Below are 26,828 nucleotides of genomic sequence, written 5' to 3'. Positions count from 1 at the left end.
CACTCTTATATCCGATAGTTCTTTCTGGCCATATGTAATAACACTTAATATTTTCTGGAATAACCATGTAAGAAATAATACATTAAAAAAATATTGCATGGTTTCCTAAGGACTCGAAGCGAGGCAACCATCTCTGTCGGTGCCATATTGCATGATCAACGAAGGGAAGGAAGGCGGAGGGATGTTGAATCGGGTGTGAAGCAGCCTCACCGTTGCTTCCTCCTTCTCCTCAGACTGACCATAAGATGCAGACCATCAGTCCAGAAGGGAAAAAAAGCCAATTGTTATGCTCACTTAAATGTTCTGAAAAGAACAACATTGGCAGGGCAATTCAAGCATAGCCAATATGCAGGGACAATGAATTTGGCATATAACCTACTGCACAAACCTCATTGCTAAATAACTGTTTTTAACTGGTTAATGTTGCATTGGCAAACGTTTAAATAATGTTTTATTTAAAAAAATCTGAGCTGTAGATCGCGGCTTTCAAAAGGTTGGTGACCACTGATAAAAAGCTTCGATATATAATATAACAAAAAAAAATTGTACAACACCAGATGAAGCCACACCAAAGATGGCCGAAAAGAAAGTCTATGAAAGGTGCCCTTCGAAGTGCCTGTGGGTTATGTCGAGATAAACAAATTGAGGTCCTCTATCTTTGGCGAGCTAACTAGCTGAATGCTATCGTTCAGGTATTCACATATGCGGTAACAGGTAAGGAAATCTCTCAATCTATCGATTTATGTCAGGGGAAATAACTTGGTCAAATTATTAGCACGAAAGTATCGTCATTAGTAAGCAGCTATAGCTAGTTTTGATAGTAAAAAAAATAGGCGACGGAGCTCATTGTTTTTAGCCACCCCCTAGCTAATTTTAGCTAGCTAACGTTAGCAGGCACCAACAAGCGAACGCCATCTAGACAGTATCACTTGAATTGTAAGGTAAGTAACTAACAATTTACCTGTAAACGAACTTCATTTTATTAGCAAACTAGGCTTACAGGTGGGTGGATGTAAGTTGGTTGGCTAGTTTGATGAGTTGTTGCTAATTAGACTGCTAGCAGGGTAGCTAGCTACTGACAATATCAATAACCAGAACCATATGTAAAGGATAATCAACTAGGGGCTATGCGTCCTATGGAAAATAATGAACAAATCAAATTGTATTTGTCACATGCGCCGAATACAACAGGTGTAGACCTTACAGTGAAATGCTTAGTTACACGCCATTAACCAACAATACTTTAAGAAGTTAAGTTAAACATAGAAAATAAAAGTAACATAATTAAAATGCAGCAGTAAAATAACAACAGCGAGGCTACATGCAGAGGGTACCGGTACAGAGTCAAAGTGGGAATGTGTGTTGCGCGGAGTGGAAGTAACCTTCCACGGAGTTGCATTATTTTCCAGAGAACGCATAGAGCTCCTAGTTGATTTATCCCTTTTATACCATGGCTATAAATGGACACATTCGCAGGTAGAAATGTGTTCGACACCACGGAATTCGTTAGCAAGTTTACTTCATAGCTACAGTAGTTGCCTTGGTAACCAAACAAACATATTTGCTAGTTAACCATTAGTCCTAGCTTGCTAATCTGGAAATTCGACTTTTGCTTTCAAATGCAGCTCTAAAATAGAACATGTAAGATTGAAATAGCCGTTTAATTCTACCATGAAATTTAGGGAAATATTACACGCTCTAGAATACCCTTCAAGCCAATCAGAAACGAGTATTCAACGTTGTAGACATTTAGTTATAAAGTGGGTGGTTCGAGCCCTGAATGTTGGTTGGCTGAAAGACGTGATATATCAGACGGTAACATAGGTATGACAAATTACTATTTAGTGGTCCAACTAAGTTTGTAACCAGTTTATAATAGCAATAAGGCACCTCTGGGGTTTGTGGTGCAGCATCCACTTCATTTCTATCTTAAAGTAATAAGGGAAATTTTGTATAGCTAGTGAAGATTAGCTTTCAAGTTAACTTCATGTCATAAGAATCATGAGTTTTCATGAGTAATGGCAAGTCAGCATTTTACACTTACATTTTAGCCATTTTCAGATGCTCTTATCCAGAGCGATCTACACAAGAAATTGGTGTTAAGTGTCTTGCCCAAGGGCACATTGACAGTTTTTTTCACCTAGTCTGCTCAGGGACTTGAACCAGCAACCTTTTGGTTACTGTTCCAAGGCCTTTAACCACAAGGCTACCTGCCAGGCACATTCTAAATGTAATCTGTGTGTTACTAGTTTCCTGTCCAAAATTTTGATCAGTAAAGTAATGTTTGGGTTACCCAGACACAGTAATGTAATCTGATTACTTTCAGTTTCTTTTGGATTATGTTCACCTTAAGAGACATTAGAAGAAGACAAAAATAATCCATCAAACACATTTGGTGTGTCATAGTGGTCTCTGACTTGTGGTCAGACACCTTCAGGTGGAACAAACTAAAACTGAATTGAATGTCATTGAGAAAAACTATATTATAACTCATTGGTTTTCATCTAGTTTTTCAAATGTATCTGTAATCCGATTACTATATTTTTTGCTTGTATTGTAACTGATTGTAACCAGTGAGGTTTTTTGTAATAGTTTTACATGTAACTGATTACATGTTATCAATTACTCCCCAACCCTTAACCCAACTATAGTATATCTGGACATTTCTAATAAAAATATTAGTTAGCAAAACCACAAGAGAACAAGGATGTGTAGCTATCTAGCCATGTTAATTGAGTGTTTTTATGTCTCCCCACAGGACTGTGTTAATGAGTAGAAATGTCTGGTATCGCTCTTAGTAGACTGTCACAGGAGCGCAAAGCATGGAGGAAAGACCACCCATTTGTGAGGAGCTACCATACAAACAATGAAAATAAACTTGTTATGATGATTTGCAGAAGGCAAGCTTGTTCCTCAAAACTTATTTCCCCCCTCTCTCTCTCAGGGTTTTGTTGCTGTGCCTACCAAAAATCCTGATGGCACTATGAACCTTATGAACTGGGAATGCGCCATTCCAGGGAAGAAGGGGGTATGTCAACTTTCACATTCTGTAGTTTTTATTCTAACAAGATCCAACAATAACTAGCAGCCTGTCAGAATGAGTAAACGGATATCATAGTCTTTCTTATCGTACATCAAAAAATGGCCAACACAAATGTAAACTGATGTGTTCTCAGTTAAAGGTGTTTTTTATAGTGTGTAGGCACTCCCTCGTGAGCTGGAACAATTAATGGATGTAATGACTATATTCTTCAATTCTCTAGACACTGTGGGAGGGAGGCCAATACAAACTCAGAATGCTGTTCAAAGATGACTATCCTTCCTCGCCGCCAAAATGTGAGTAATCCTGCACATGATTACCTCAATAGGAAGGTGTTGATGTCACTGTCTGATATATTTCCATTTGTTGGTTGATAGATAAGATTATTACATAGGGAAGTGCAGCAGGGAAGTGACAAATGGGGAAAAAATATTCTTAACATTTAAACAGCCATCATGCTGCTCTTGCTTTCAGGAGAGTGATGCGTGTAGCTTGTTGTTGTTGTTGACCAATAGATCTAGAGCCCACGTGCGGCAAGTTATTAGGAGATATTTAGGCTAATCAGTGGGAGATGGAATTAAAATGACAGAACTAAAGGTTAAATGAGAAGTACCGGCTACAACACCAAGAGCCAACAGGTAGGCTGGTACTTAATAATCTGAATAGTTGTAAGGGGAGAAAGCCCAGTTATGTAGTCTCAAGTTGCCAAGCTAACGTTAGCTAGCTTACTTAACATGTTTCTCTAATTTTGATGCAGTCAAGACAGTTACTATGTAATCAGATGAGGTGATAAATAACTAGCAATAAGTTAGCAACCAAGTCGACTCGCGCTGGTCAACTCTCTCCTCTCCCTGTTCCCCTCGTCACTCAGACTCACACCGCAGGTCCCCTCCCTGCTGCCTGCTTGAGCTGCTACTCTCATACTGTATATACAGTGGGGCAAAAAAGTATTTAGTCAGCCACCAATTGTGCAAGTTCTCCCACTTAAAGATGAGAGGCCTGTAATTTTCATCATAGGTACACTTCAACTATGACAGACAAAATGAGGGAAAAAAATCCAGAAAATCACATTGTATGATTTTTAATGAATTTATTTGCAAATTATGGTGGAAAATAAGTATTTGGTCAATAACAAAAGTTTATCTCAATACTTTGTTCTATACCCTTTGTTGGCAATGACGGAGGCCCTAGTCGTTTTTGATATCGATGATAAGGAAGTCAACATAAATACTTTTTAATAGAAATCATCTATTCTATATCCTCTCAGGCAAGTTTGAGCCGCCCATTTTCCACCCCAATGTCTACCCATCTGGCACGGTGTGTCTTTCCATCCTGGAGGAGGAGAAGGACTGGAGGCCAGCCATCACCATCAAACAGGCACACACACACACACACACACACACACACACACACACACACACACACACACACACACACACACACACACACACACACACACACACACACACACACACACACACACACACACACACACACACACACACACACACACACACACACACACACACATACATAAAGAATGGGAGAGGCATCAGTGATTTCACCGGTTTGGAGGAATGTACGACATTGGCTCAACAGGCATCAAATGACTGTTTATTTTATGTGGATCAATGCATGGTATTCCCTGGTCGAGTGATTGTCTTCTCATCTACATTGTTTTGTATTTCAATCCATTCTAAAAGCTGACTTCATCTGTTTTGTATTCACAGATCCTGTTGGGTATCCAAGAGCTACTCAATGAACCCAACATCCAAGACCCAGCACAAGCAGAAGCCTACACAATTTACTGGTGAGTTTCGGTTGAGATACTTTTCTCTTTTTGAACGTTGTACTGTATAATTGATTCAGGCAAAGGGGCTCTTAGTGTGCTTCATAAGACACTTGCAAACATACACAATCCCACTTCGTTAAACTGAAAAGTATAGCCTTGTTGAGTGATTCTCAATTTTATAATGGACTAATCCCCCTTTGTTTCCTCTTTTAGTCAGAACAGAATGGACTATGAGAAGAGGGTGAGGGCGCAGGCCAAGAAGTTTGCCCCCACATAAAGCTCAGCCTGAGAAGCCTGATACAACACCTGGGTACTGAACAGCAAGCAGCACTTAGAGGACCAATCCAATGATCAATCTACAATTTGATATGTTCTTCTTCACATGAGAAAACTGTAATGTAGCCTACATGAGAGCCATTTTAAAACGAAACAAAAAAGTATTATTTTTGTCCAAATTTCTTTTTGCCTAGTTCACTTTTCTAAAGCATGCTTAAATCACATGCCTAAAACACTTTCATATAATTTAATAAGATGCCATTTGCATTTGTGATCTGTAAATCAGGAAGCTACTTTGCCTGATATTTAGTCTTATCAAATATCACTTATTTAATAACAAATCATTTAGAATTGTAGTGTCTGATGCATCATTTTGAAACAATCTGTACTTAAATAAATTACCCCCCAAAATGCAGACAGAAAATCACCCAAACATAAGTGAGCCTTATTTTTTTTGAAATGTCTGATCACATTGAATTTAATTGTAGATTTTTATTGGGATGTTTCTTTAATAAGATGGATGTCAGAGCTGAGAGTGTGCTGCATAGAGAGCTGAAGAGGTTTACCTCCAAAGACTTGAGTGTATGTACATAATATAAATATGTAGGTCCATATGGATCTTATGTTTTTTTCTATTGTTTTAGCAAGTTGATATGTGTGTGGTATTAAAAAGTAATGAACACATTTTAAATGTAAGAATTGTGAAATAAAGTTAATTGAATGGGAAATACAAAACTGTTTGTCCTTTTTTCTTTGAAATTTTTTATTGTCTGTGTGTGGTAAATGTACAGAATATTAGTATTTAGTAGGTAGACTTTATTTGAACTGTTATGAGGGATTAACGTATAAACTTTATTTCCCTGTGGTGGTATATTGAATAACTGAATGACCTTTAGCTCTGAATATGGAGTTCAAATTCAGGTAATGCGTTCTACTGTATCGGAGTGTCTTTTAGTATAATTGTGACATCATTATCCAGATAACGTGTTACTCTTCACGCTGATTGGACGATGAGTGGTGTTCAGAACTAATTTATTGACGTAAAGTTAGCTGCAGGATCGCAAAAATACACAGTGACTGAGGCTCTGAATCGTAGCACAGATGTAAGTATATTTAGGCTAACTTTAATAAAATAATGTAAAATTTAATTTTCACTTTCGGGAATTCTAGTCCATGCACCTGGCACGTGATAATTAAATGCGCCAACGATTGTTTTCGTAGCCCACCTGTCCAAGCACCAATGTATTCATGTCAGGAAAATAAGGTTGTCACATTTTTCCGGTTTGGTTCAGTTTGAGCTTTGGTTTAGGCTATGTCCTAATGAGGGTAAGATTGTATTAATACTATTTCATTTGAACGCGAATGCGGACACACTGTAACATAAGGCCTAGTCCTTCAGCGTTACTGTATTGTATAAATGATCGATTTTGAAAGTAGACGCACCTGTCAACTGTGCAGAAGTAATCTTATCCGCGGGAGGGCAGCACAATATAATTCTCTGTTGGGTTTAAATTAACCTTTTCAGTGGCAAATAGTCCTTTTGAAAGCCAATACTCTGTCAAACAGTTACTATAAATCGAGAAAAGTTCATTTTGAATCTCTATTAGCAGATGTTGATTTATGACTCATGGTTTCCCAAATGTTTGTGCATCAGATTTATTATAAAGGATCTTATAATGCTGCATCTTTTGATGGAATACGACAGTGCATGTTGACATGGGAAACCTACAGGACTGTACCAACAACAAGAACATTTGTGGTCAGGCATTGCATTCTTTAGTTCAGTTCTCTGCTTACATGACCTAGAATCCTCTTCGCCTCTTGTTTGTTAGTCAAGGCAATGACCTCCACCGGCCAGCCGGAGACAACAGTTGGAGACATGCCGCAGGTTAGTAGCGTAGGAGAGGGATGGAATAATTCAGTTTAAATACCAAAACTTGGTATTCCACAACAACCTATGTACACTACAGAGCTCTCAGCTATGTTTTTGCAACTGTGTGTGTCTGCATGTGTTTGTGTGTTGAAGGTGAGAGTTTTAGCATGCCCCGAGGTTCCTTCTCTCTTTCTGCCTCACTATACTGACACAGAGTCAGCCTTCGTCCCTCCCCACTGCTCCTACCACAGCCTGGGACACTGTCTGCGCACCAACATCTTTCCAGGTCAGTGTTGCACCAGGTCACTGTTGGGCATCCCTGATTCAGTATGATACCAAAGTGAATGGTCTGTGACAGAATTATCTGTGACATATACAGTCAAGGAATACTGTTCCTCTGTCTAATGCTCATGTTGTTTTCTTTTCCTGTCCATGTTTCTATTCTATTCTTCCCAGGAGCTCCTCTGGTGTGGAAGTCCCTGGTAAAAGACTCATACATCGTTCACCCCTTGCCTGCCCCTCCTACAGACCCCCAGTGTTGGTACGGCCGCAGGACTGATGACATGGGTGGGTGACCTGCTGCTAATGCCACTTATTGCTATATAAACTATTACTACCACTACTACTACCGCTCCTAGTAGTACTATGAATACAAATAGTGCTACATTACTCATAAAATGCTTTGACAATAAGCTAGATAATAGCTAGCTAAAAAGCTAATAAGCTAAAAATAAACACCACTTATTTGATTACTACTACCAATGATATGACGACCTATCCTTGCTACATCCACTTATACCAAAACTCCCTTTTCATTCTCCTTCCTTTTATTGGTTCTTTCATAGTGAAATGGACAGAAAGAAACATTGTGAATCAGAAGTTGAACAAGACGCTAAAGGCAATGGAGAACAAAGGGTCTAAATGAGGCCATGATGCAGTGGCCATTTCACACCCTCACCGCAGCACCCATGCACGTTCCACATCATTTACACCTCTTTTTACACATATATCTACATGCAAGCCCTTACAAACCCTTTCTGGTACACTAGGTCACGTACGCATGCACACACTTGCACATGCACGCACACACACACAACCATTGCCACAAACTCTCAAAACGTTAAAAAAACAACCCATGCTAAAACAACCATTTGTATGTAGACACAAGTTCATGATCTCTCTTTTGCTGCAATAAAAGCAGAACAGCATCCTTCACCTTCACCTGATGTTCTGTGTATTGTAGGGCTCATTTACTTCTGAGGGGATGTATTCATAGCTTTCATCAAAAAATCTACTCATAGTACTGAAACCCACTGAAAGTGATTATATGGTTAAACCAGTAATCTAATCCAGTTTCTATCGATATTCAGATGAAACGGTAAAATGTCAATTCAGTTTTACCAACAGAAGAATATGACATAAACCACAATTAGGTGGTTACCACATCAACCAATGTTATTTTTCGGTTGGAAAGTTGTAGTAGCTGCTTTGAAGTATTTTTCAAGTACTTTTTGAAGTAATATTGAAGAAAATTTTTACTTAATCTGTGCACAAGTCTCAAATGTACATGTAAATAGCTGTAATCCCCCTGACCTTATTATCAATGAAGTTGTTGACATGACAAGAATAAGAACTGATGGAATGAATGAAACAGAAAATAATGAAAATGCTCAAAGGATGACAACGGTTGGAGGGGATTTTTGTCTCGGATGTCTTTTTACCATGAAGAAGTAGCAGACTAATGCAAAGTGGCAGCATCACTGACGTGGTTTCAACGAAAAACCACAGAAACTGTCTTTTTGTCACAACCTCATCTCTATCTTTGTTGTCGTGTTCAGTCTAGAGGCTATAGAGACTATCCATACTGGGGCTTTAGAGGATAAAAGGTGTTTTTTTGAAGTTATACTGATTCACTTTACTCACCCAACAATAAGACATAAACTGTCATACTGAGCCGAGTGGAAGGAATACTGAGATGTTGTTAATAATTCATCTCAAAAGATCATGTTCCCCTTTCTCCTGCTGACATTTAGTGGGGGGTTTTGTGCGTCATGTTACTCTTACATATTTCTAATTGTGGTGTCATATTAGGGAAATTCCAAATTCATTATTTATTTCGTTTATTTGTCACATGCACCCAATACAACAGGTGTGTAGACCTTACAGTGAAATGCTTACTTACAGGCTCTAATCAATAGTGCAAAAAAGGTATTAGGTGAACCATAGGTAAGTAAAGAAATAAAAACAACAGTAAAAAGACAGTGAAAATCAGTAGCGAGGCTACACACAGATACCGGTTAGTCAGGCTGATTGAGAAAGTATGTACATGTAGATATGGTTAAAGTGACTATGCATATATGATTAACAGATGCAGATATTCCGGGTAGCCAGTTGATTACCTGTTCAGCAGTCTTATGGCTTGGGGGTAAAAACTGTTGAGAAGCCTTTTTGTCCTAGACTTGGCACTCCGGTACCGCTTACCATGCAGTGACCGCTTACCATGCAGTGGTAGAGAGAACAGTTTATCACTGGTGTGGCTGGGATCTTTGACAATTTTTAGGGCCTTCCTCTGACTCCGCCTCGTGTAGAGGTCCTGGATGGCAGGCAGCTTTGCTCCAGTGATGTACTGTGCTGTACACACTACCCTCTGTAGTGCCTTGCGGTCGGGGACCGAGTAATTGCCGTACCAGGCAGTGATGCAACCAGTCAGAATGCTCTCGATGTTGCAGCTGTAGAACCTTTTGAGGATCTCAGTACCCATGCCAAATCTTTTTAGTTTCCTGAGGGGGAATAGGCTTTGTCGTGTCCTCTTCATAACGGTCTTGGTGTGTTTGGACCATTCTAGTTTGTTGGTGATGCGGACACCAAGGAACTTGAAGCTCTCAACCTGCTCCACTACAGCCCCGTCGATGAGAATAGGGGTGTGCTCTGTCCTCCTTTTCCTGTAATCCACAATCATCTCCTTAGTCTTGGTTACGTTGAGGTTGTTATTCTGGCACCACCCGGCCAGGTCTCTGACCTCCTCCCTATAGGCTGTCTCATTGTTGTTGGTGATCAGTCCTACCACTGTTGTGTCGTCTGCAAACTTAATGATGGTGTTGGAGTCGTGCCTGGCCTTGCAGTCGTGGGTGAACAGGAAGTACAGGAGGGAACTAAGCACGCACCCCTGGGGAGCTCCAGTCGTGAGGATCAGCGTGGCAGATGTGTTGCTACCTACCCTCACCACCTGGGGGTGGCCCGTCAGGAAGTGCAGGATCCAGTTTCAGAGGGAGGTGTTTAGTCCCAGGATCCTTAGCTTAGTGATGAGCTTTGAGGGTACTATGGTGCAACTGCGACCTGGCCAAGATAAAGCAAAGCAGTGCGACACAAAGAACAAAGTTACATGTGAATAGAAACGTACAGTCAATAACACAATAGAAAAATCTATATACAGTGTGTGCAAATGTAGTAAGATTATGGAGGTAAGGCAATAAATACACCATAGTGACAAAATAATTACAATTTAACGTTAACACTGGAGTGATAGATGTGCAGAAAATGAACGTGCAAGTAGAGATACTGGGGTGCAAATGAGCAAAAAATAACAATATGGGGATGAGGTAGGTGGGTGGGCTATTTACAGATGGGCTGTGTACAGGTGCCCTGACAGCTGATGCTTAAAGTTAGTGAGGGAGATATACTCCAGCTTCAGTGATTTTTGAAATTAGTTTCAGTCATTGGCAGCAGAGAACTGGAAGGAAGGGTGTCCAAAGGAGGAGTTGGCTTTGGGAATGACCAGTGAAATATACCTGCTGGAGCACGTGCTAGGGGAGGGTGCTGCTATGGTGATCAGTGAGCTGAGATGAGGCGGGGCTTTACCAAGCAAAGACTTATAGTTGACCTGGAGCCAGTGGGTTTGGCGACGAATATGAAGCGTGGGCCAGCCAACAAGAGCATACAGGTCGCAGTGGTGGGTAGTATATCAGGCTTTGGTGACAAAACGGATGGCACTGTGATAGACTGCATCCAATTTGCTGAGTAGAGTGTTGAACGCTATTTTGTAAATGACATCACCGAAGCCAAGGATCGGTAGGATAGTCAGTTTTACGAGGGTGTGTTTGGCAGCATAAGTGAAGGATGCTCTGTTATGAAATGGGAAGCCGATTCTAGATTGAATTTTGGATTGGAGAGGCTTAATGCGAGTCTGGAAGGAGAGTTTACAGTTTAACCAGACGCCTAGGTATTTATAGTTGTCCACATATTCTAAGTCAGAACCGTCCAGAGTACTGATGCTAGATGGGTGCGGGCAGCGATCGGTTGAAGAGGATGCATTTAGTTTTACTTGCGTTTAAGAGTAGTTGCAGGCCACAGAAGGCGTGTTGTATGGCATTGAAGCTCGTCTGGAGGTTTGTTAACACATTGTCCAAAGAAGGGCCAGAGGTATACAGAATGGTGTCGTCTGCGTAGAGGTGGATCAGAGAATCACCAGCAGCAAGAGTGACATCATTGATATACAGTGCCTTGTGAAAGTATTCGGCCCCCTTGAACTTTGCGACCTTTTGCCACATTTCAGGCGTCAAACATAAAGATATAAATCTGTATTTTTTTGTGAAGAATCAACACCAAGTGGGACACAATCATGAAGTGGAACGACATTTATTGGATATTTCAAACATTTTTAACAAATCAAAAACTGAAAAATTGGTCGTGCAAAATTATTCAGCCCCTTTACTTTCAGTGCAGCAAACTCTCTCCAGAAGTTCAGTGAGGATCTCTGAATGATCCAATGTTGACCTAAATGACTAATGATGATAAATACAATCCACCTGTGTGTAATCAAGTCTCCGTATAAATGCACCTGCACTGTGATAGTCTCAGAGGTCCGTTAAAAGCGCAGAGAGCATCATGAAGAACAAGGAACACACCAGGCAGTTCCGAGATACTGTTGTGAAGAAGTTTAAAGCCAGATTTGGATACAAAAATATTTCCCAAGCTTTAAACATCCCAAGGAGCACTGTGCAAGCGATAATATTGAAATGGAAGGAGTATCAGACCACTGCAAATCTACCAAGACCTGGCCGTCCCTCTAAACTTTCAGCTCATACAAGGAGAAGACTGATCAGAGATGCAGCCAAGAGGCCCATGATCACTCTGGATGAACTGCAGAGATCTACAGCTGAGGTGGGAGACTCTGTCCATAGAACAACAATCAGTCGTATATTGCACAAATCTGGCCTTTATGGAAGAGTGGCAAGAAGAAAGCCATTTCTTAAAGATATCCATAAAAAGTGTTGTTTAAAGTTTGCCACAAGCCACCTGGGAGACACACCAAACATGTGGAAGAAGGTGCTCTGGTCAGATGAAACCAAAATTGAACTTTTTGGCAACAATGCAAAACGTTATGTTTGGCGTAAAAGCAACACAGCTCATCACCCTGAACACACCATCCCCACTGTCACACATGGTGGTGGCAGCATCATGGTTCGGGCCTGCTTTTCTTCAGAAGGGACAGGGAAGATGGTTAAAATTGATGGGAAGATTGATGGAGCCAAATACAGGACCATTCTGGAAGAAAACCTGATGGAGTCTGCAAAAGACCTGAGACTGGGACGGAGATTTGTCTTCCAACAAGACAATGATCCAAAACATAAAGCAAAATCTGGAATGGAATAGTTCAAAAATAAACATATCCAGGTGTTAGAATGGCCAAGTCAAAGTCCAGACCTGAATCCAATCGAGAATCTGTGGAAAGAACTGAAAACTGCTATTCACAAATGTTCTCCATCCAACCTCACTGAGCTCGAGCTGTTTTGCAAGGAGGAATGGGAAAAAAATTCAGTCTCTCGATGTGCAAAACTGAGAGACATACCCCAAGCGACTTATAGCTGTAATCGCAGCAAAAGGTTGCGCTACACAGTATTATTAACTTAAGGGGGCTGAATAATTTTGCACGCCCAATTTTTCAGTTTTTGATTTGTTAAAAAAGTTTGAAATATCCAATAAATGTCGTTCCACTTCATGATTGTGTCCCACTTGTTGTTGACTCTTCACAAAAAAATACAGTTTTATATATTTATGTTTGAAGCCTGAAATGTGGCAATAGGTCGCAAAGTTCAAGGGGGCCGAATACTTTCGCAAGGCACTGTATATATACAGAGAAAATAGTCGGCCCGAGAATTGAACCCTGTGGTACCCCCATAGAGACTGCCAGAGATCTGGACAACAGGCCCTCCGATTTGACACACTGAACACTATCTGAGAAGTAGTTGGTGAACCAGGCGAGGCAGTCATTTGAGAAACCAAGGCTGTTGAGTCTGACGATAAGAATGTGGTGATTGACAGTCGAAAGCCTTGGCCAGGTCGATGAAGACTGCTGCACACTATTGTCTTTTATCGATGGCGGTTATGATATAGTTTAGGACCCATGACCAGCTCGGAAATCAGATTGCATAGCGGAGAAGGTACGGTGGGATTCAAAATGGTTGGTGATCTGTTTGTTAACTTGGCTTTCGAAGACTTTAGAAAGGCAGGGTAGGATAGATATACACTGCTCAAAAAATAAAGGGAACACTAAAATAACGCATCCTAGATCTGAATGAATGAAATATTCTTATTAAATACTTTTTTCTTTACATAGTTGAATGTGCTGACAACAAAATCACACAAAAATTATCAATGGAAATCAAATTTATCAACCCATGGAGGTCTGGATTTGGAGTCACTCAAAATTAAAGTGGAAAACCACACTACAGGCTGATCCAACTTTGATGTAATGTCCTTAAAACAAGTCAAAATTAGGCTCAGTAGTGTGTGTGGCCTCCACGTGCCTGTATGACCTCCCAACAACGCCTGGGCATGCTCCTGATGAGGTGGCGGATGGTCTCCTGAGGGATCTCCTCCCAGACCTGGACTAAAGCATCCGCCAACTCCTGGACAGTCTGAGGTGCAACGTGGCATTGGTGGATGGAGCGAGACATGATTCAGGTCTGGAGAACGGGCAGGCCAGTCCATAGCATCAATGCCTTCCTCTTGCAGGAACTGCTGACACACTCCAGCCACATGAGGTATAGCATTGTCTTGCATTAAGAGGAACCCAGGGCCAACCGCACCAGCAAATGTTCTTATCTCGGTACCTAATGGCAGTCAGGCTACCTCTGGCGAGCACATGAAGGGCTGTGCGGCCCCCCAAAGAAATGCCACCCCACACCATGACTGACCCACTGCCAAACCGATCATGCTGGAGGATGTTGCAGGCAGCAGAACGTTCTCCACGGCGTCTCCAGACTCTGTCACGTCTGTCACGTGCTCAGTGTGAACCTGCTTTCATCTGTGAAGAGCACAGGGCGCCAGTGGCGAATTTGCCAATCTTGGTGTTCTCTGGCAAATGCCAAACGTCCTGCATGGTGTTGGGCTATAAGCACAACCCCCACCTGTGGACGTCGGGTCCTCATACCACCCTCATGGAGTCTGTTTCTGACCGTTTGAGCAGACACATGCACATTTGGGGCCTGTTGGAGGGCATTTTGCAGGGCTCTGTCCTGCTGCTGGGTTGTTGCCTTTCTACGGCCTCCTCCACATCTCCTGATGTACCGGCCTGTCTCCTGGTAGCGCCTCCATGCTCTGGACACTACGCTGACAGACACAGCAAACCTTCTTGCCACAGCTCGCATTGATGTGCCATCCTGGATGAGCTGCATTACCTGAGACACTTGTGTGGGTTGTAGACTCCGTCTCATGCTACTACTAGAGTGAAAGCACCGCCAGCATTCAAAAGTGACCAAAACATCAGCCGGGAAGCATAGGAACTGAGAAGTGGTTTGTGGTTATCACCTGCAGAACCACTCCTTTATTGGGGGTGTCTTGCTAATTGCCTATAATTTCCACCTGTTGTCTATTCCATTTGCACAACAGCATGTGAAATTTGTCAATCAGTGTTGCTTCCTAAGTGGACAGTTTGATTTCACAGAAGTGTGATTGACTTGGAGTTACATTGTGATGTTTAAGTGTTCCCTTTTTTTTGAGCAGTGTATATCTGCAACAGTTTGGGTCTAGAGTGTCTCCCCCTTTGAAGATGGAGATTGCATAGCTGTGTGCTTGATTTTATACACCTGTCAGCAATGGGTGTGGCTGAAATAGCCGAATCCACTCATTTGAAGGGGTGTCCACATACACTATATATACAAAAGTATCTTATTTTCAATAAGTGTGGGTGTCACAAGCACTTTCATTATGTGGCTTTGAATTAAAAGTCTTAGCCCAGCCGTAACTTTTCACTCTATTCTAAAAATAGAAAACCAATTAGGCTACCAATTATATAATATTTCTAAAATTAAATGTTTGAACACCAAATGAGACTTATTGTGGAGTTTAGGATATGATTTCAATCTGATTAGAATGATAGAATCTGGGCCCCACTTATAGTAATTACCAAACACTTTCTACTAAGCTAACATATGGAATTGTTTTAAGATGGTCATACCAATGGTCATTTAGCGATTTGATTTAGAATGTTATGGCCCTTTGGGTATCTTTTTATTGAATTTCTTATTATTTGATGAAACATTGAATTTGTCCTTACTGCTAATATCCCATTGACAATGCAATTAACAGATGGACAAATGGACAACATAGCACATGGACAAATACATAGTTGAAAAATACATCAAAAGTAAGTGTGTTTGTCCTATATCTGAGAGTTCTAAGAAAGATCAGGAAATTATTACATATATTTTTTGCCCATATTTAACCTTTTTTGGGGGGTGCTTTTTTAAAACTAAATCTTCTGACGACCCTAGAGCAAAACGGAGAACACTCGTGTTCATGAGGTAATAATAGTTTGCATGTGGTGCTTCATTGTATCTGGTGGACAACAGTCTGAAAAATAACATGTTGCACCTTAAGCACCTTAACTCCCGACTTTTCGAGCAAGACCTCAAAAAGGGCTATAGTTAGCAAACTTCAGAGGTGTTGTGATATGATTAGCACACCTTCTCTTTACAAAACGTTGTTCTCACCTCCTCCCATCGTACACCACAGTCCCCCCCTGTGGTCTACAGATGGAGATTGTTTTTCTTATTGCCTCTGTACACAAATTACACATAACATTGAGGCCTAGCGCCAACTTCCTGCCACAAAGCGGACTCTGACCTTTCAACAAGCGTTGTGTGTGTCACCTACACCACCCCCGCCTCTCTTCTGCAAGCCTCCCTTTACCTATGCTGCAGAGTGAAAAGTACTCAGCCAGAACCCATATATCTGGGGGTGTCAAAAGTACCATCATGGCCAAACCAACGTATTCACTCGCGTTCTGTGAACAAACAGGCAGTTGTTGCGACATAAGCCTGAACTTCACTTTGTTTGTTGAATACTTTGTTTCTCACCGTTCACATAAAGAGTGTTTCTACAATGCCCTCTTGTACCAAAAGATAAAGCATGAGTTAAGATATGCAGATACACTTCACAGGACCTGCTCATCTCAGTGTGCTAAGCATCTACTACAGCATGCATTTTGTAATGTTGTAACAAGTAGGTTTCCATCGGTTTCTATGATAAAAGGATCGTTTTCATTTTCAAAACAAATTCATTCCACTACATTGATTGATACAAAGCATTTAATGTAACCGTGTGACATAAAATAGCTATCTACCTTTTGCTTATGTTGTTTTGTATGTCACATAATATGTAAGTATGTGATAGAAATCCAACAATGGAGGAAATGGGTATCGTGCTGCATGACACCACAGACAAAAAAATACTCCCATCTATGAGGAAAAAGCGGGTCTGTCTATGGCTACAAAATGAGATGTCCGATGACCTTTGCATTGTCATACTAACTCAGTTCATCTTTCTATTGCCATTTCTACTTCTGCATTTGATTGACTTTCACAAGGATCTTTTGACTCCACTATCCATTTACTACTAGCTTGAAACCTTTTCGTGACCTGACTTGCTTTCATGAGGGATCTACAGTATATTGGAAAACCTTTGTATATTTTAACACACGTCTAATTGTAGTGTATTCACCTTACGCCTTGATCACACCGACAGAGTCAGTGCGCAAATTGGGACACAGCATCATCTGGATATGTGTGCAACAAAAGTTCACAATGTTACAAGGCAAATGTAGCGTTCCATTGGAAATGAATGGACTTCTGTTGTACCAAAATGCAATGATGCTGTAGGTGTGATCTAGGCGTTACTCTGCCAATCTGGTGCTGCAATTTGTGAAACCACCTGACATTTCAGTGTGAACGTGCGTCTCTGTTCTAGCCTACTTTACTGGTGCTCGACTGAAACAGGATGCGGTGTATTCACTATTTTTACCTTAACACATAAAGGGTCTCAGGGGCCTAATGGCTTTGCTTGTAGAGTATGAGTGGTAGAGAAGTGTTTCTCAATCCTGGTCCTAGGAAGGGCTACCACATTTTTGTTTTGGACCAGGCATTAATGCACTTAATTGAACTAATCAACTCATCATCAAGCCTTTAATTTGAATCAGGTGTGTGGGGGCTAGGGCTAAAACTAAAATGGACACCCCTTTGAGTCCCCAGGACCAGGGTTGATAAACACTGTTGTAGAGAATGGTAATTATATATATATATATTTTTTTAATCTTCAGGGTTTTGTGTGGCTTCCTGCAAGACACAGGCAAATGTCAGCCTTAGCGAGAGGTTGTGGTTACGTGTGTCACCATGAAATGTCATTGGGCACTTCAATCGAGAGGGAAAGAAAGAGAGAGAGAGACAGACAGACAGACAGACAGACAGACAGACAGAGTGAGAGAGCGCTAGAGGCACAGAGCGAGACGGTCACAAAGGGACAGACAGACAGACCTATCTGAGACTAAGGACACAGAGAGGAGAGAGCATCTGCAAAAGTCAAATAGTAAAAACAGAGCAAAGAAAGTAGGAGAACAGAATGAGGACTGTGCTGACACTTCGACCCTGACTAAGAGGGTAAGTCTGATGAGGTAGAATACCAATTTGTTTGCATGTGCATGAGCACTTACTTTTTGTAAGATTCAACTTAGATTTTTTTATTTTTTTAAACTAAAAAAAACATTGAGTATCCCTGTATCATTCTTGTTATCATATAGGTGTCAGCCGCATCATTGTAATATGGTAATTTAAAACTAATCCTTAGGGCGGCAGGTAGCCTAGCGGTTAGAGTGTTGAACCACCATGAAGGTCGCTAGTTTGAATACCCAAGCCAACAAGGTGAAAAATCTGTTGATGTGTCATTGAGCAAGGCACTTAACCCTAATTTGCTTGGTATTACTATGGCTGACCCTGTAAAACACATTTCACTGCATATTTCTGGCGTGTGACAATACATCAATAGTGTGTGTGTGTGTGTGTGTGTGTGTGTGTGTGTGTGTGTGTGTGTGTGTGTGTGTGTGTGTGTGTGTGTGTGTGTGTGTGTGTGTGTGTGTGTGTGTGTGTGTGTGTATATATATATACATCACACGTTCTTTACATCTAGGCCAACCTGGTGAATCTAACAAGCACTCAAGAGGATAGTGTTTAGACAGCCTAGTTTTTTTAGCAGTCTATTGGTGCAAACAAACTTGGAACATCAGCCTATTCAGGGGAGACGAGGGTACAAAAGGTTTTCTCATTGAGAGTTTAACATTAGGTCATGCAGTATTCAGCAGTCTCTGGATGAATGTGTATTCTGTACAGATATGGATTCAAGAGGAGTTTTCCACTGCTGCCTTTAAGTGCCTACTTAAACTCTTCATGTACTGTTGTCAAAGGGGATGACAGTGGGTAATAATGGTATTGGGCCTGTGACGGAAAGATTTTAACGTTGAATACAATCAAGTCAGGACTTCCCTTACCAGAGTCATGTATTTGCTGCTGTTCTATGCAACTGTTAGGATTTGTACTGTCTAAATGTTTCTAGTGTTCCAATGCTCTGTTATAACAGCCTCTTCATCTTTAGTTTTCATCATCTTTGTTTTACATTTAAGCAGTGGTGGTAATGGCCAACACTCTGTAAGTGACAGTTTCTTAATCTATGCCCTCTTTTGTTTTCCAGTTAGACAGTGGCGGTAATGATGTGGTCCATGCTTCACCTGCTGTTCCTGCTCTCTGTCCCACCAGGCTTCGCTCACAACCTCCAAGGTAACTAGTGACTACATGTTAATCTCAGCCTACTCATTCAGATAGGATCTGTGAAAAACAAACAGTACTTGCACCATGTGGAGAAACACAATTTATTGATTGAATAGAACGCACAGCAATAATATTTTTGGTTTTCCTTTGCTGTCTTTCACTCCAAGGACTGTTTTGTGTGAATGACTACATCAACAACATCACATGTGTATGGAATAGCTCGGCAGTAGATCCAGACGTGGCCTGCCAGCTCCTCGGTACAAAAGAGAACTTTAACAATCTTTTGTAAGGAATATTTTTTGTCTGTCTTTATTATTACTGCAATACAGGAAATGACAGCATTGTGTTTTGAGGTATAAATGCATCCCTGTGTAATATTTTACTTTTCATTTATTTTGTTTTGTATAGCAATAGTAGTTGCGATCTCAAACCCTTGGATAGGCCGGTGCAAGGTCATTCTCTCAGAGGCTGCAGTATTGTCTTTGAGGGCCATGTAAGTTTTTCCTGATATCAGAATGATATACAGTATGTAATTCTCCATAATTATTGTACATATCAATTTCATTGTTTTCTATCACTGTCGATTCCTATTTTATTTTTCAAAATTAACTAAATATATAATGTGAAGTATATTATTAACTGCTTGTGAAAATGAGAATTTTAGAACAGATGCAAGGAGTTGTTATTTTAATAAACATGCCATCTGCTTTCTGACTGTTTCTCTACAGTATTTCAGTTCAGCCGAGCACCTCCCCAGCATTAAGGTGGAGTGTGGCGGGTCTGAGGCGGCAAAGCTCATAAGATACAAACCGATCCACCACAGTGAGTGTCCACTTTTTCAGTGTTCTCTTTTGTCTAGTGCACCTGCGAGAGTAGCCTCTCACTAAATAGCCGTTCTTCTTCACTGGTTCATTTGGGAGTTAGATTCTTGCATGGGTACATATTCAATACTGAATCTATGTGCCACTACCAATGTAAACGTTGCTTTGGAAAGCATCTGCTAAATGACAGGTCTCAGACAAGATTACCCATCACCTGACTGTAGTTCACCAAACTGCCTCCTCTATATTTCCACTTCATGGTATTAGATGACTGTGACATCTCCCTCTGTTTCCTCACAGTTAAGATGCATCCTCCTGGTAGTCCGGTCATCATCAATGGGACGAATGCCACCTGGAGTGCTGGTAGTCCGCTATCTATGAAGATCCAGGAATATGAGTTCCAGGTCAAGGTGAAGAGGGAAGACCAGCTATGGGGGGTGAGTGAGAAAGACAAACTATTTGGTGTGAAAGTGTGTGGTATTGGCTGAACACGCAGTATTCCTGCTGAATGAGTTATAGTGAATCTAATAAGTGGGTAGTCATGCATAATAACGGCGCCTGAGTATTTAGCTGTGATTGTTGGCGGAATCTTCGCTTCCATAGACAACAAAGCATGTACATTTGAGTTAAACACACTCATCTCAAATCTGGATTTCAGCCTAAATAGTTTGAGAGTCTTGTAGCTTTGTAGTGATTATGTTTATTTTTGTTTACCGGTCTCTCTGTCAGGAGGCCCAGAGTTTGACCAGACTAAAGCATGAACCGTGGATAGAGCTGGATGTGGAGGAGAGTGGGATTCATCACATCAGGTTGAGAGTCAAGCCGACCCAAACCCCCTCTAGCCACTGGAGTGAGTGGAGCACCACTGCCTCCTGGACATCAGAGGACGAGGTCTCGCCAACCTTTGGTACGTTTGATGCCATACCACAAACTAAAACCTTACATCTACTATGTTCAGTCATGCAGAAGACTCTCTATCCTATCCAGAGAAACTGACAGTCGGTGCATGGTGAAGCTCATGCGGCCCATATAGGAATAAAACCAATTTGCTGGTTTCAAAAATTCTGTTAATGACCCAAGTTAATTGCATTAAATGAATCCAGATGCATTTCTGAGACCTACATTCCAACCGTGCTGCTGTTCTCTGGTGTTTCAGTGGAGTCCCCGGACCTAACTTTGTGGCTGGTGTTGAGTGGTGCGTTTTTCACGCTCATCGTTGTAATATTGCTGGTCTTCTACAAAATTCATACAAACAATAGGTGAGTAATGCGTAAAGGTGGATTTTATGCGTACATGTATGTATTGTTGGGTCAGATCAGGAGTGAGACCTATAACCTTTGGCTCAGTGAGTTAATTTGGTCTTGTGCCGTATTGATGACGGGGGCTTGATTTTTATCATTGGTTACATAATCCAATACGAAGCAGATTTTGCGTTCAGGACCTTAGGTCTGTTTGGGTATGTAGTGTCAAGTTAATTCTGGGACAGACTCAAAATGGCTTATTAAAATCCATGTTGTTTTGGTGCACTATAGGAAACACCAGTATGTGCCTGATCCCGCCAAGTACTTCCAGCCACTTAACTCTGTCCACGGTGGAAACTTTCAGGTACCTGGAAAATACTCCAACTTCCTGCTAAACTTGAAACCTCTTGAACCAATAAAATTCTGTGTATGTGGCGTTATTCACTGGCGTGAATGTTTTCTTGATATGAAAACCTAGTGGACGGCCTAATATAATATTCTGGAACCTGGTTGAGTGGATATATCCGCATTTATGTCCTTATTTAACTTGACTTACTACTTACTTACATTTAATGCTTACAGTTTGGAACAGCCTCTTTAGTTGCCGGTAAAAGGATAGTTTCCAGCCACAGTAAAACCCAAAGGGAAACATTAGTCATGAGCACAGGCCCCTTGGTGTGGTTTCTGTTGCTTTGAATTCCTTGCATTAAGTTAGATGCAGACATACACGCTCTCTCTACCACATGCACACAATAACACACCAATAAACTCACACATGCCCTCATTTTAGACGTACGAACAACCACACACTGATCTTGCAGCAACTTTCAAAACTTGATACTTGCCAGTGTAGATGCAGTAACATATTTTTCCTTTGTCATTTTGCTTAAGTATAAGCATAACTTTCAATTTCACCAATATCTGTGACACTGTACAGAGAGGCGGATACTGACGTGCGTCTCTGGCCCTCCCCATGCAGAAATGGCTGAGCCCCTTGTTTGCTCCAGAGTCCTTCATCACTGCCCAGCCCTGCGAGGACATCTCCCCTGCGGAGGTTTCTGGAACAGAAGTCTGGGACGTCACCGATTCCACCACTGCGGCCTTTCTCCTACACTCTGACCCCAACACTCCCTCTGATGGCTGGAACAGCAGCGGCCAGTCCTCCTGCTTCTCCAACATCGGCTACTTCTACACCAAATACCCCAGCAGCCTCTTCATCGAGTCTTGCCCCGTCTACTTCACCTACCAGGGGGACCACAGCTCTCTCTCCGCCACATCCTCCTCCTATGAGCGCCTGGAGCGTCTCGGTCGGCTGCAGAGCCAGCCCCTGAGCCCAGACTCTGGTTTCGGCATGGAGAGTGTAGAGGGGGAGGACCAGGTGGAAGAGGAAGGAAAGAAGGATAAGGAGAGGAATGTGGTTCCAGTTGCCCCTCTTGTCTTACCAGTCTCCCTGCCTGCTCGGATCCCCCCGGGCCCTCACCATCCCCTGAGTCTCCCCCAAATCCCCCTTCATAATCCTGAGTCAAACTCTGCCATGGTGTCTAGCGGCAGTTACAATGCCTGGCCAGTAGAGGCTGCTCTAGGCAGATCCTCCTCAATGACAGTGGAACCCAGTTGTATTGGCTATTTGACCATTAAAGAGCTGCAGAATACCTACAGCAACAAGTCTATTTGAACAATCCATTTTTCACTCAATTTGCATTTTAGTTTAGCTGTTGAACTGATTCTTTGTGCAAACTATGACAAGGCTGATAATGCAGGTACAAACCAATAATTTTCTACATGGAAAGTATTTTGGAGTTCTAAATATGTAGCTTATTTGTATTTTATATACATTTTGTATATTACTTGTACTACTATTGAGGCAGCTGGTTTGCCAATGCATTGTTACTTTATCTCAGATAGTTAGTGCTGCTAGTTGTTTTTGTCTTTAAATGTGTTCACTGACAGCTTGTTTGTATGAAGACCTGAATAAAACCTCTGACAGAAGAGAAGTGGGTCAGCCTTAAACTTCCTGTGTTTGTGGCCTTAGATAGTGGGAAAGTGGTCCTGCTGTGTGTGTGCATCAGTGGCGGTCGGTTCCGTTTCAGATGAGGGAAGACCATTTAAAAAATATAAAAAAATTATGAGCATGTCCATATTTCTATTACAGCATATTGGATGACTGTCATTCATATACATTTCACCCAGTTAAATGTAACATCAATAGGTTTATGCTACTACGTGATACTCAACATTTCTCTATACCCATCATGAGGTTGTTACAGCCAATGTAGGTGCACACAGGTTGAGAGAAATTCAAGATAAGACAGTGACACATTGACAGACAGTGACACATTAAATACCGTCTTGCACACTTCCCTGCATCTAGCTGATATAGGGTGTAGTCATTGAGAGTTTCTAATGTACAAATTTGGGTATTTTTATCTCTGTTCCATACAATCATTTTTTTTAAACAAAATCGGTGGAATGAATACACCCTTGATCACGTGTAAACGCAGTTCACTTTCATAGCAGCCACGTTGTATTCCTTATTGTCAATATGCACTCTCCTACTCTCACCTTTTCCCTTCGCTTTTGGACTTCAATGTACAACACATCAGCTGCATGTGACCATGTGAAAAAACCTTTCCAAGATGGACAATATCATACCCGCTACACACAGCCTACATCATTGTCACCATATTAGCAAAAGTAACATCAGTCAACATAGCTAATAGAACCTTCTAATGTGTTAGTAAACCTGCTACAGTCATGCAGTAAAGTTAGTGTTCAGTTCGTAAGCAGTTTAGAACGTGCCCCGGTGGCAATACATTTGTAAAACTAAAAGCTTACCTTGAATTGGAAGTGTTCCAATATTGTGTTGAATAGTCATAGCTAGCATCTTGTTTGAGTGCTAAACTAGCTAGCTGCATTTGCTAGCGAAGTAAGTGAAACTGAAAAGACACTCTTTCTCCATTTTGGAAGGAAGGGTCAGTTTTTTTCAACTTTTTTCAAATACATTTGCTCTATTACCATGTCAATTAAAGCTGGAATAGAAAAGTAGTTTACACCCCAGATTTTGATGCCAATACAGTTGCTGCAGTCCCATTAGTTTTTATTGTAGCCTCGTTTGAAAGTTGCGGTACGCAAAACCTGTCAACCTATCATTACCCAGAGGATGATGGAATCTAGTGGTCCTCCGTCTACACCATGGTGCTACCCTACAGAGTGCTGTTGAGGCTATTGTAGACCTTCATTGCAACAGTGGGTTTGAATGAATTATTTGGTGACGTGAATATATTTAGTATAGTTTTATTTAAAAAAAAGAAGCTTTTGAACTGTTTTACCATTTAATGGATGGTCCACCCCTTCCTCTCCTGAGGAGCCTCCACTGGTGTGGATGCACAGTTAAACTCAGAAGTTTACATACACCTTAACAAAATACATTTAAACTCAGTTTTTCACAATTACTGACATTTAATCCTAGCAAAAAAATGCACTGTCTTAGGTCAGTTAGGAAGACCACTTTATTTTAAGAATGTGAAATGTCAGAATAATAGTTGAGAGAATGATTTATTTCAGCTTTTATTTTTTTCATCACATTCCCAGTGGGTCAGCAGTTTACATACACTCAATTAGTATTTGGTAGCATTTAAATTGTTTAACTTGGGTCAAACGTTTCGGGTAGCCGTCCACAAGCTTCCCACAGTAAGTTGTGAGAATTTTGGCCCATTCCTCCTGACAGAGCTGGTGTAACTGAGTCAGGAGTGTAGGCCTCCTTGCTCGCACACACTTTTTCAGTTCTGCCCACAAATGTTCTATAGGATTGAGGTCAGCTCTTTGTGATGGCCACTCCAATATCTTGACTTTGTTGTCCTTAAGCCATTTTTCCACATTTGGAAGACCCATTTGCGACCAAGCTTTAACTTCCTGACTGATGTCTTGCTTCAATATATTCACATAATTTTCCTTCCTCAAGACTCCATCTATTTTGTGAAGTGCATGAATCCCTCCTGCAGCAAAGCAACCCCACAACATGATGCTGCCACTCCCATGCTTCACGGTTGGGATGGTGTTCTTCGGCTTGCAAGCCCCCCCTTTTTCCTCCAAACATAACAATGCTCATTATGGAAAAACAGTTCTATTTTTGTATCATCAGACTAGAGGATATTCCTCCAGAAAGTACGACCTATGTCCCCATGTGCAGTTGCAAACCGTAGTCTGGCTTTTTATGGCGGTTTTGGAGCAGTAGCTTCTTCCTTGCTGAGCTGCCTTTCAGGTTATGTCGATATAGGACTTGTTTTACTGTGGATATAGATAATTTTGTACCTGTTTCCTCCAACATCTTCACAAGGTCCTTTGCTGTTGTTCTGGGATTGATTTGCACTTTTCGCACCAAATTACGTCCATCTCTAGGAGACATTACGCATCTCCTTCCTGAGCGGTATGACGCTGCGTGGTCCCAAGATGTTTATATTTGCTTTATTTATACTTATACTTATGATGAACGTGGTACCTTCAGGCGTTTGGAAATTGCTCACAAGGATGAACCAGACTTGTGGAGGTCTACAATTATTTGTCTGAGGTCTTGGCTGATTTATTTTGAGGCACTGAGTTTGAAGGTAGGCCTTGAAATACATCCACAGGTACACCTCCAATTCACTCAAATGATGTCAATTAGCCTACCAGAAGCTTCTAAAGCCATGAGATCATTTTCTGGAATTGTCCAAACTGTTTAAAGGCACTGTCAACTTAGTGTATGTAAACTTCTGACCAACTGGAATTGTGATACAGTGAAATAATCTGTCTGTAAACATTTGTTGGAAAAATGACTTGTGTCATGCACCATGTAGATGTCCTAAACCGACTTGCCAAAACTATATTTTGTTAACAAGAAATTGGTGGAGTGGTTGAAAAACGAGTTTTAACAACTCGGACCTAAGTGGATGTAAACTTTCGACTTCAACTGTATATGTTTGTGTGTGTATGTGTGCATGTTTTTGTGTGCATGGGCCTGTGAGTTGTGTGGGGGAGGTGTTCTGATTTCAAAGTGTATTTGTGTAACAGATCTGAGGGTGGTTGTGGCTTATGAATGCTGGGGTGTGAAATTAGATCAGTTTGTGCATTTGTGTGTGTAAACATGTCCTGTCAGGTGTGTGTGAGTTTGTGTATTAGTATGTGGTCTGACATTTAACTGTAACACCACGTCCCTACCGCTGACTTTCACTCTCTTGAAAAAGTTGTTTTACTTGTTACAAGTCATTATCAAATCAAATTTGATTAGTTACATGCGCCGAATACAACAGGTGTAGTAGACCTTACAGTGAAACACTTACTTACGAGCCCGTAACAGACAGTGTAGTTTCAAAAAATATGGATAAGCATAAGAGATAAAAGTAACAAGTAATTAAAGGTACAGAGTCAATGTGCGGGGGCACCGGTTAGTGGAGGTAGTATAGTATGTACATGTAGGTAGAGTTAATTAAAGTGACTTTTTATAGATGACAACAGAGAGTGGCAGTGGTGTGGAGAGGAGAAGAGGGCAATGTGGGTAGCCATTTGACCAGATGTTCAGGAGTCTAATGGCTTGGGAGTAGAACCTGTTTAGAAGCGTCTTGGACCTAGACTTGGCTCTCTGGTGCCGTGTGGTAGCAAAGAGAACAGTCTATGACCAGGATGGCTGGTGTCATGATGTTGGCCTGTGAGTA

At 41.3% G+C, this 26,828-nt stretch overlaps 2 protein-coding genes across 7 annotated transcripts; both read left to right on the top strand.

Annotated features, from left to right (window-relative positions):
* Nucleotides 1-567: 567 nt before the first annotated feature.
* Nucleotides 568-5,836, top strand: LOC124000221 (SUMO-conjugating enzyme UBC9-like). Its single transcript, XM_046306434.1, has 7 exons — nucleotides 568-714; nucleotides 2,759-2,844; nucleotides 2,945-3,028; nucleotides 3,264-3,336; nucleotides 4,308-4,417; nucleotides 4,771-4,850; nucleotides 5,046-5,836. The coding sequence occupies exons 2-7, from the start codon at nucleotides 2,779-2,781 to the stop codon at nucleotides 5,107-5,109; spliced, it is 477 nt and encodes a 158-aa protein (XP_046162390.1). The 5' UTR covers nucleotides 568-714; nucleotides 2,759-2,778; the 3' UTR covers nucleotides 5,110-5,836.
* Nucleotides 5,837-6,107: 271 nt separating this feature from the next.
* Nucleotides 6,108-23,129, top strand: LOC124000842 (interleukin-2 receptor subunit beta-like). Of its 6 annotated transcripts, none has more exons than XM_046307499.1 (13): nucleotides 6,108-6,211; nucleotides 6,941-6,996; nucleotides 7,135-7,267; nucleotides 7,438-7,548; nucleotides 19,000-19,085; nucleotides 19,244-19,361; nucleotides 19,485-19,569; nucleotides 19,805-19,898; nucleotides 20,198-20,334; nucleotides 20,627-20,804; nucleotides 21,054-21,156; nucleotides 21,430-21,502; nucleotides 22,118-23,129. In XM_046307499.1, exons 5-13 carry the CDS (start codon nucleotides 19,016-19,018, stop codon nucleotides 22,811-22,813), a joined length of 1,554 nt encoding a protein of 517 aa, XP_046163455.1. In that variant the 5' UTR covers nucleotides 6,108-6,211; nucleotides 6,941-6,996; nucleotides 7,135-7,267; nucleotides 7,438-7,548; nucleotides 19,000-19,015; the 3' UTR covers nucleotides 22,814-23,129. The 6 variants fall into 6 exon arrangements, with proteins under 6 accessions (XP_046163455.1, XP_046163456.1, XP_046163457.1 ...); XM_046307500.1 differs by lacking the exon at nucleotides 6,108-6,211 and adding an exon at nucleotides 6,334-6,434; XM_046307501.1 differs by lacking the exons at nucleotides 6,108-6,211; nucleotides 6,941-6,996; nucleotides 7,135-7,267; nucleotides 7,438-7,548 and adding an exon at nucleotides 17,337-17,543.
* The last annotated feature ends 3,699 nt before the right edge of the window (nucleotides 23,130-26,828 follow it).

The sequence above is a fragment of the Oncorhynchus gorbuscha genome, linkage group LG16, assembly GCF_021184085.1.
Source record: "Oncorhynchus gorbuscha isolate QuinsamMale2020 ecotype Even-year linkage group LG16, OgorEven_v1.0, whole genome shotgun sequence".
In the NCBI taxonomy this organism is placed as follows: domain Eukaryota; kingdom Metazoa; phylum Chordata; class Actinopteri; order Salmoniformes; family Salmonidae; genus Oncorhynchus; species Oncorhynchus gorbuscha.
Note: the sequence above shows the minus strand (reverse complement) of the source record. Positions and strands in the feature narration are given on the sequence as shown.